At 41.8% G+C, this 10,908-nt stretch overlaps 1 protein-coding gene across 1 annotated transcript; it reads right to left on the reverse strand.

The window, feature by feature from the left end:
• Window positions 1–471: 471 nt before the first annotated feature.
• LOC114463675 (potassium channel subfamily K member 15-like) lies at window positions 472–4,951 on the reverse strand. Its single transcript, XM_028447375.1, has 3 exons — window positions 4,669–4,951; window positions 1,862–2,407; window positions 472–1,798 (listed from the first exon to the last, which is right to left on the reverse strand). Exons 1-3 carry the CDS (start codon window positions 4,949–4,951, stop codon window positions 1,545–1,547), a joined length of 1,083 nt encoding a protein of 360 aa, XP_028303176.1. The 3' UTR covers window positions 472–1,544.
• Between the last annotated feature and the right edge of the window lie 5,957 nt (window positions 4,952–10,908).

Genomic DNA, 10,908 nt, shown 5'->3' on the forward strand with positions numbered 1-10,908 from the left:
TGTTGTGTATCTGACATGCTGTTGTGTATCTTTGACATGCTGTTGTGTGTATCTGACAAGCTGTTGTGTATCTGACATGCTGTTGTGTATCTGACATGCTGTTGTGTATCTGACATGCTGTTGTGTATCTTTGACATGCTGTTGTGTATCTGACATGCTGTTGTGTATCTTTGACATGCTGTTGTGTGTATCTGACAAGCTGTTGTGTATCTGACATGCTGTTGTGTATCTGACATGCTGTTGTGTATCTGACATGCTGTTGTGTATCTTTGACATGCTGTTGTGTATCTGACATGCTGTTGTGTATCTTTGACATGCTGTTGTGTATCTGACATGCTGTTGTGTATCTGACATGCTGTTGTGTATCTGACATGCTGTTGTGTATCTGACATGCTGTTGTGTTGCTGCTGTTGTATATCTTTGACATGCTGTTGTGTATCTGACATGCTGTTGTGTGTATCTGACAAGCTGTTGTGTATCTGACATGCTGTTGTGTATCTGACATGCTGTTGTGTGTATTTGACATGCTGTTGTGTATCTGACATGCTGTTGTGTGTATTTGACATGCTGTTGTGTATCTGACATGCTGTTGTGTGTATTTGACATGCTGTTGTGTATCTGACATGCTGTTGTGTATCTGACATGCTGTTGTGTATCTTTGACATGCTGTTGTGTATCTTTGACATGCTGTTGTGTATCTGACATGCTGTTGTGTATCTTTGACATGCTGTTGTGTATCTATGACGTGCTGTTGTGTATCTGACATGTTGTTGTGTATCTGACATGCTGTTGTGTATCTTTGACATGCTGTTGTGTATTTATGGTTATATAATATATATTTTTCAGGGTTTTTGGTGCACTGTTAGGGGTAATTTAAAGACTTTTATCTAATTTGTAGTTGTGTGTGTTTTTAAAGTCATTTTGTGGCCCCATGGGTTCCCAGTTATCATCTCTGTTATAAACATTTAGAGGCCCGATATTTATCTAATCTGAATCTTTTTATGGTGTGTCAGATTATGGTATTAGCTTATATGTAATTTGCTTTAGTAGTTGAAGGATCACGTTTAGAGGGGACGTAGTGTTAGTTAGTAAATGCTTGGACACACACACAGCATCGTAAAAAGGAGTCGATGCGAGGCCAGAAGAACTAATTCTTGAAACAGGAATCAGATGAGGAATAACGACCCCTGGACAACATCCTTATCATGCTGTTAACAAATGGTGAAGAGTAGGGGGTCATACCCCCACCGCTTCACTCTGAACTATGGAATGAAACACGATAAAAGAAGATGGAGTCAGATTGGAAGATGTCTTTGGCATCTGGTGCAGGAAGCAGAGAACCTTGATGGAGCTTGTGGCGTTACATGTATCAGAGTTATTGATTATGTTAATAAATCTAGTCATCTGTCTGAGGTGATGTGATGAAAGAAAGAAACTGACTGACATGGACAGGTGGTACGTTCATGTTTAGGGAGATATTTTACAGTTTATAAAACGTTTGATCATATTTGTGTTGCTTGCACAGGAAGTCAGCACCTTCACCGTCAGAGTGACCAGCGCCTCCTGTGATGCTTGTCCAGAGGAGACGACGCTGTGCAGGATCTGCAGCAGCTGTGGTCCACCCTGTAGGAGATGGAGTTGTAGAAGACGGGGTTGCTGTGGCCCCTGGTGTGGTGGGAGTCGTAGGACTGAGACTCTGGGCTGTGAACGTCCAGACCACAGCACACACAGGAGAGCAGGGTTCTGAGTCTTCTGCTGGGCTCAGGAAGCTCCACACTAAGCAGTCTGTGCTCCTCTGCTGGGGAGGGAAAGAGGCTGCTACAGCTGCTGCAGCTCTCCATGGGTGGACCCAGAATGTGGCCATCCTCCATAAGTCTGACTGTTCTGGTGTCTTCTGGTGATCCATGCTCCTCTCCTTCACTCGCAGCCCTCACGTCAGCATTCACAGTGAGAAACCTCAACACCACCAGGTTCAGAAACGCCCCAACCACTGTCAGCCCAACCAGGATATACATGAAGCTGAGGGCCACATAAGGAGGTTGGTTCTGGAGGATGTCTTTCTTCTGCAGGGCCACAAAGTCCCCGAAGCCGATAGTGGTGAGCGTGATGAAGCAGTAGTAGCAGGCGTTAAAGAACGTCCAGTTCTCAAAGTGAGCAAAGGCAGCGGCTCCGATGCACAAAGTGCTGGAACAGGACAGGAAACCCACCAGGACCATGTTCCCCATGGACACCTCGGTCCTCTGGAAGCCCAGGCCCTGCTTGGCTCTGCACAGAAGGTATCTCACCAACATGTTGATCCTCTCCCCCAGACTCTGGAACATGACCAGGGTCAGAGGAATCCCTAGAACTGCATAGACCATGCAGAAGGCTCTACCAGCGTTGGTGCGTGGAACAGCGTGGCCATAACCTACAAACATAAAACAAATTGATGGTTTGGTTCCAAACTCTCTGATTTAACTGAATTAGCAAAATAGCATAGGGCAGGGGTGTCAAACTCATTTAAGTTCAAGGGCCAAATACGGACCAGTTTGATTATCAGTGGGCCACAGGTTTTTTAGGCAGGAAAACGAAGTATTTCAACATTAACGTGCCCAAGTTTGTACTTAGTTATAAATGAAGGCGTTGTACTCAGCTCCAGCTCAACTTGTGCACAGCTCACGATTCATGTTCTCACACTGTACGGACCGACACTCCTCCTGACATGACCTGCCTCCTACACAATGTTTACTACACCATGTATAACACACCATATATCTATACTAAACAATGTATACTAAATGGTAAACGGTAAATGGACTTTATATAGCACTTTATCACCACACTGAAACAGTCTCAAAGCGCTTTACATATCAGCTCATTCACCCAATCACTCTCACATTCACACACCAGTGGGACAGGACTGCCATGCAAGGCACTAGTCGACCACTGGGAGCAACTTAGAGTTCAGTGTCTTGCCCAAGGACACTCCGACACATAGTCAGGTACTGGGATCGAACCCCCAACCTCTCGATCAGAAGACGACCCACTACCACCTGAGCCACGGTCGCCCCTACACCATATATGTATAATACACCATGTATACTACACCATATATGTATACTAAACAATGTATACTACATCATATATGTATAATACACCATGTATACTACACCATATATGTATACTACACCATGTATACTACACAATGTGTGTATACTACACAATGTGTACTAAACCATATATGTATACTACACAATTTGTGTATACTACACAATGTATACTAAACCATATATGTATACTACACCATACCAGAAATCTTTTATTAGGAAGCCCCAAGCAGCCGAGCACCCAGCGCATCCCGCCACCGACCCCAATCCCCAACCCCAATCCCCCACGCCAGCATCCCGCCCCCTCCACCCACCCACACCCAACTACCCAACCCCCGAGGGGAGGGCCCAGAGAGCCCCCCGCCCACTCCCAGCAGACGGCCAGAGCTGTGCCAAATGGGCAGCCAGCGGGCGCCCACCGGTTTGCCCAGAGCCAGCAGGGACCGGACCCCAGGCCAGAAGGACCCGGAACAGAAGCAGCACCGAGAGCAGCGCCCCAGGGACAGCGACCACGCCCATAGTCACCGAGGGCACCAAGGGGATGCTGCAAGTTGCCCCGCCGGCCCCCAGGTGCACCGACCAAGCACCCCAAAGCGCGCCAGATTGCCTTTCCTCGATGCCGCCCGCGCGATGAGCCCAAGACAGCCCCCCCCCACCCCCAAAGGGCCCAGCCACACCGCAGAGCCCGGCTCACGGGGCGCCGCCCAAGCCGGGGCCACCCGGCGCCGCACCCGCTGGCATGGTAGGGCGCGGCCCGCACCAACCGCCCTGGAAGACCCCCGCCAGGACCGGCCCAGCCAGCCGGCCAGGCCTGCCAGACCCCAAGGGCACCGCCGCAGGACAGGGAACCACCAAGGGCGCAAGCCACAGGGCAATGCCCCCCCGGCGCAAGAGCGACCGGCGGCCGCCACCGCGGGAGAGAGGCCCGCCAATGGCACATAACCGATGCGGAGCAGCAGCCCCCAGCCAAAGGTGCAGAACCCACCCACCCACCAACCCGCAGATAGCAGGACAGACCTACCAAGAGGCCAATACCAACCTCAACCACCGGAACAGCTAGAGCCGCCCCCCAGCAAAGAGCACCATCCCGGAGCGCCAAGCAACCCCGCCCCAACCCCGGCGCAGACGCCAGCAATAGAATTAACTTTTCAGAGAACTTGAAGGCAAAGCAATCTATTTATACTAACAATCATAGAACACAACATATTCCTGGAGTCAATACGAGCAGATTTTAAGGTTTTTTAAGACACTGGACCTTTACTTATTGTCACTAACCTCTCATCTTTAAGGGTGCATGGGAAAGAAATGCAATTTTTGATCAATTAACTAAACTCCAGGCAACCCCACAAGGGGTCTCGACCCCAAGGTTGAAAAACACAACTATTCAGTTGTTATGATAGCAAGAAATGAGCTGCCAGCAACTTTAAAAGTAATTGTGAAACATTCACTACTATTTATAGTCAACATGTAAACTAATGAGCTGTATTTCATTATTTCATTACTATAATCAAACAATAAAAAAGATGTAAAATGTGTTTTTGATATATATAGTTTTTTCCATCAATGATACAAATGTACTTGCCGATGGTGGTGATGACAGTGATGGCAAAGTAAAACGACCCAGCAAACTTCCACTGCCTCCCAGCGTGATGAGGCTCTGACTGCAGCACCACTCTCTCTATCTCTCTGTACTCGTCCTCCTTTAAGCCGTACTTTCGCTTCAGCTCATTCAGCTTCTGCTCCAGAGCTCTACTCCTGGAGCTCTCGCTGTCAGACTCCAGTGCATCGAAGACCGCGGCTCCAATCAGCAGGTAGAAGATGATGGAGATGATGAGGAAGAGGGTCCTGATGTTCTGCGTCATCATCCTCATCTCCAGAGCACCTGGTCGGAGTCAGAGGAAGAGGAGGAGGAGGATGGAGGGAGGAGGAGACATACTGGATCATCAGCACAGGTAGAACCTTGGCCCTTTAGCCCCAGCACAACCTCGTTGTGTTGAAATCTAACACCTGGTTGGTTGTGTAAGTCGCTGCACCTGTGACCTGTGTCAGGTGTGACCAGAGTTGGGTAGAATAAACAACAACGGTACTAAAGTAAAAGCACTGTTACGTTATATCATTACTCAAGTGGAACTAAAACTACTCATGAAAATAAGTATTTCAGTAAGAGTAAAAAAGTGGTGTATCTTGTAAAAAAAATAAATAAATACTCAAATTATTATTACTTCAAAAACAAACCATCACTCCCTGAATGAGAGGCTTGGATACGGTCATTAAAATAACAAAAAAAATAAATAAATAAATAAAATAAAAATGTATATCAGTGGATTCCAACCTTTTTTGGGTCATGGTCCCATGTTTATATCAGAAATATCTGGCAACCACAGAGACTTTTTCTCTAAAATTCGTTTTTTGATAATGTTTGTTTTACTGTGTTACAAATACAGAGTACGGTTGTAAGGATTAGTTCAGAAAGTGACAATATATACTGCATTTTATTTGAATTATTTTAGAGAAAGTGAAACAGTTGTTTGAGATTGTGTGTGATTTGAAAAAAAATTTAATATCTAAGCTCTTTGAGCTTTCTGCCTCTTCAATGTCTATTTCTGTGGTATTATGTACTGTTTTTTTAGTTGTGCAAAATATATAAATAAAAATATATAAATAAAAACAGTAATATATTTTTATTTTAATATTACTAGACGCTTCAGGCGACCCCATTTTATTTCCAGGTAACGCCACATTGAGTCACGACCCCAAGGTTGAAAAACATTGAGTCAGTAATTTAGCTCAACTATGAAGTGTTATTTCATCCCCTTGTTGATAAGCTAGCATGATATGCTTGATAAGTGTTTAATCCTTAGGTTCTCTAGTTTCACATGATATACTGTATGTATTCTCTACGTTGCATTAAAACTGGTCCCGCTACACCTGCTAAAAAGCAGTATATACAGTAGTTAACCAAGTGTCAGACAATAGGTTAAAGTGATGTAACGACACGCATGTAGCCCAAAGAAACGGAATAGAAGTACATATGCATATTATAAGTACATAACTACTATTAAAAGTATAATTTATTAAAAAAAAAAATACTCAAGTACATGTAACAAAGTAAATGTAATGCATTACTACCCACCACTGGGTGTGACCTGGATCAGGTGTGACCTGGGTCAGGGTTGACCCGGGTCAAGTGTGACCTAGGTCAGGTGGTAACTGGGTCAGGTGTGACCTGGGTCAGGGGTGACCTGGGTCAAGTGTGACCTAGGTCAGGTGGTAACTGGGTCAGGTGTGACCTGGATCAGGGGTGACCTGGGTCAGGGGTGACCTGGGTCAGGATTAACCCGGGTCAGGTGTGACCTAAGTCAGGTGGTAACTGGGTCAAGTGTGACCTAGGTCAGGTGGTAACTGGGTCAGGTGTGACCTGGATCAGGCTTAACCCGGGTCAGGTGTGACCTAAGTCAGGTGGTAACTGGGTCAAGTGTGACCTAGGTCAGGTGGTAACTGGGTCAGGTGTGACCTGGATCAGGCTTAACCCGGGTCAGGTGTGACCTAAGTCAGGTGGTAACTGGGTCAAGTGTGACCTGGGTCAGGGGTGACCTGGATCAGGGGTGACCTAGGTCAGGCTTAACCCGGGTCAGGTGGTACCTGGGTCAGGTGGTACCTGGGTCAGGAGGTATCTGGGTCAGGAGGTACCTGGGTCACTTGATCAGTGCAGCTGGCTCCATGTTTGCCCAGCCTACTTAAAGCGGGTCACATGACTCTGTTTACCCGAGCCGGCGTGTGTATGTGTGTAAGTGTAGGTTTACATCACTGCCCTCATTCTATCAGCCTCACACCCAGGACACTGGTTCAGGTGATGGATGGATGTGTGGTTTCCATGTCCTTCTCCACAAGGAACCTCTGTGTAAAGATGGAAAACTCTGACAGGAGGAGAAATATTCAGAACTATTTGGGAATGTTTTTCAAATGCGCATTTAAATCAAAGTTTAATCTTTCTTTTTAAATTTAAAATCTAGATTTGAAAAAAAAAATTTATTTAAATTTTGCATTTACATTAAAGCTTAACATTTAAATTCAAAAAATCAACTTAATTTCATATTGTCAGTGTAGATCTTTTTATTGCTGGGGTTTCCAATGACCTGGACATCAGTCAATGTCTTTCTCTCATCACTTCACACAGATGACTAGATTATTTATTAACGCAATCAATAACCCTGATACATGTTGTAATAAATAACTCAGATACAGTATATGAGCTAAAAATCAACACAGAAATGTTCAGTTTTCATGCCATATTTCAGATCACTCTTTTCTCTCAGTGATTAACGTTACGTTATATTGTTATTTTTAAACATGAGTATTTGCACATATAATGGTACATACAGTACATTTATAGTTGAAAGCATATTATGTGCCTGAATGTTTCTTTGTGTGTGTTTAAAGAAAATATAATCATCCTAATCCACCAGGAGTTAAAGAGTGTGAATTAATTGTTACCTGTAGCTACAACACTTATTAGCTTTTGTTGTATATTTAGGTCAGAAATAATATGTGAATCAGGATTTCCCCATACAGCCCAAAAACTAGAACAAAATGATTGATTTTTGGGAGTCATTTCATGTAATTGTTGTATTTATTGTATTTTATATAAAATGTATTTGGTATATTTTTCTGTCAATCTGTGAATTTTGGTTCACGTTATTAGTCAATTTTTGTGTATTTCTGTTTCTCGTGTTGTGTACTTCTGTTGTTGTTCTGCATATTTTTATTGTTATCAATATTTGACTGTTATTTGTGAATATTTGTTGCCAGTTTATGTGCTTGAGCTTGTTTAAGATAAATAAATAAAATAAAAACATATATACTGTATATATATATTGTTTTTTCTTTTGTATATTTTCAGTTTTTGTGTATTCTTGTAGTCAAAGTAATTTTGTGATCATTTTGTGTATTTTTGCTTTGTTTTTTGTTTGTTTTCTGTCATTTTGGGTTTTTTGACTCATTTTGCACAGTTGCTTTGGGGGTCACACAAAATCAGATCAGTTGCCCATATCTGCTGTATGAGGAGAAACAGAAATTGATTATTTTTAATTATTCTGTATCTGTAGCTCATAAAAATAAATCAAAACAGGATAAATCCTCAACTTTCTTCAAACATCTTTGACTCCTTTCATGACATTATACAGTTTAAAAGGTAAGAATCCTTTTAGTTGAGTTAAACTTGGTGAGATGACCTTAAAGTGCACGATGACACTTGTGCAGAACTCGACAAAGCACATTGACATTTCCCACCCAGCAGCACTGCACAGTGTTCACTCCATTAACTTGCAGGTGAATGTTGTGCATTAGAGCATGCACGTCTGTGGAGATGGGTCAACACGCACAATTTAGCTCAACACGCTCCACAAAAACTACACTAAACTTTAACTAGTTGGATTTTTCTTCACTCGAGGTTGATCGTAATGATATTGTATATTCACTGTTTGTTTTTAAGCCCCAAAAAAGGCTTTTGTTTTTTTATTTGATATGAAAATCAATTGGATAAATGTCAAAAATATCTAATATTTTGTCTTAATTCCACAATGATGAAGAAACAGTTGATGAAAGAGAGTTATTTGGTTTATAGAGGAGTCTCGCTCACTGCAGAAACAGCTGGCCTTTGCAGACTCCACCCCTCTGATTGCATTGCCCTGTGAAGCATTCATGTGCAGAGTATTCGCCGTGCGCCTGGTACAGTATGACTGAGTGATGGAGCATTAGCTGCCAGCGACGCTGACCTTTATCAAACGCAATTAGCTGTTGAGTGATTCGCCATCATTTAACCAGGAGTTTAACGCCTGTGGCCTCGTCCTCTGTTCACTAACTGAGCCATGTTCAAAGTACAAATCATTTTCAAAATGAGAAAACTAATACATAAAAAACCTTTTATCATTTCTTGATCCAAAATTTGTTCAATATTCTATGATTTATTCATTTTTTTATTAGATTATTTTCAGTGACTTGGCTGTCATGCAAACAATTCAATCTAAAAGTGACTAAAGTGTGTTCTGATAACATGTCTTATCATTACCACTGATTTAGAATGAATTTCTAATTAAGATTAAGATTAAAGATTAAATGGCAAAGGCTGCAATTTTTTTGTTTTAATAAATCTGAAATTGTTTATTATGAAACAGATTTGATTTATTGCTTGTGTTCATTGAAACATACATGACAAGAGGCCCTTGAAAAAATAATTGCATGTTAAATTGCAATCGTAATATTGAGGAAAAAATGGCAATTAGATTATTTTCCAAAATTGTTCAGTTCTAATGGAAGTGAGCAATTATTAACCGATCAATGTATCCTTTTTATCAAGAATGTCAAAAACACAAAGTAGTTCAATAGTGAGCTGCAAAAAGTCTGACATGTTAACTAGTCAATCATTGATTAATATCTCTAGTTAACTAGTGATGCAATTCCTAGTAAACTATGTGGACCAGACATGTTTACTAGTGAACTTTATAAAATAAAAAAGATATATTTAGGGTGACTATGGCTCAGGTAGGGGTCGTCTTCTGATCGAGAGGTTGGAGGTTCGATCCCAGTCTATACTTGTCTATGTGTCAAAGTGTCCTTGGGCAAGACACTTAACCTTAAGTTGCTTCCAATGGTTGACTAGCACCTAGATTAAGCACTATATAACCATATCTACTAGTAAAGCCATTAGCAGTCAGCTAGTTAGTTAGTTGCTGAATTTCAAATAAAAGATAACCATTGTTTACCTTTGGGTCATTCCATGTCATTTCAACACATTTTCAGGACATCCCACGCACTTCCGTCTCAAAAGTTCAACCATCAACACATGATTGGATGAAGACTTTTTGAGATATGGCCAATTTAGTGAGGTGAGGAGTATGTGTCAATGTTCGTGCATCGGTAGAGTAATACAGCTCCACATACTCTCTCAGAATATACAAAAATATCTGCTATACATTATATGTGGTAGACATGCCAGCCCCTCAAAATTTGAAAAAAGTTTTTCGGGGTTTGGGTCTGGAACATGTTTGGGCCTTCAGTAAACAACTTAACATATGCCTCAGCTCCCTGTAATTGGTAGCAATTACAGCTGGTGTCACGATCCGGTATTGATATCGGATATAGATTCAATATTAGCCAGAAAACGAATATCGAATTTTATCAGACTGCATCTAAAATCACTGCTATAAGCTCTCCAATAAAATGTTCCGCTCTGGCACTTCTATCCATAGGTGACTGTGGTTCACACTCCAACAAAATAACCTACTGTTGCTGAATATTGTTCTCTGTTTGAGTAACATCACTTGATCAAGCCTTTTCTAACATTCCACACTACAAAATAAGTCATAAAAGTATGTATAATTCGTGCTGATATCGTATCAGATCAATATTGGTATCGGCCGATAAGTAAGGCTGCAATATCGGTATCATATCGGATGAGAAAAAGTTGTATCGGGACATCCCTAGTAATTTGATCAGCTTTGAGTTATGAACATAGACTGTTCTAATGATTAGTCACACATATGCATTGGTTCTTTGGTGTCAGTCTCTTGGAAACCAAAAAACAACAACTTTTTTTTAAGCTATTTTCATTGGCCTATAACTGTATGTGGGATTGTAAGAAATGCTTTCATTTGTAGTAAAAAAGTTACTCTTTCTCGGGATATAAAACAATTTTTCTTTATGTAACTTCTACATTTTTATATTATTTTGGACCGCAACTTTGGGTTATTTCACCACTCGTTAATATTGAAAATTCTTTACATGAGGCCAATGTAACTTGTCTCTGTCTTATAAACATTTATTG

Source organism: Gouania willdenowi, chromosome 5 (assembly GCF_900634775.1).
Source record: "Gouania willdenowi chromosome 5, fGouWil2.1, whole genome shotgun sequence".
NCBI lineage: Eukaryota > Metazoa > Chordata > Actinopteri > Blenniiformes > Gobiesocidae > Gouania > Gouania willdenowi.

What these genes read in the sequence shown, in the direction of transcription:
- LOC114463675 (XM_028447375.1), bottom strand. Translation starts at nt 4,951, where the DNA reads ATGATGACGCAGAACATCAGGACCCTCTTCCTCATCATCTCCATCATC. An exon ending in CACTGTCATCACCACCATCG is followed by an intron (nt 2,408 to 4,668) that starts GCAAGTACATTT and finishes TTATGTTTGTAG; the next exon opens with GTTATGGCCACGCTGTTCCA. An exon ending in AGTCAGACTTATGGAGGATG is followed by an intron (nt 1,799 to 1,861) that starts GCCACATTCTGG and finishes TTCCCTCCCCAG; the next exon opens with CAGAGGAGCACAGACTGCTT.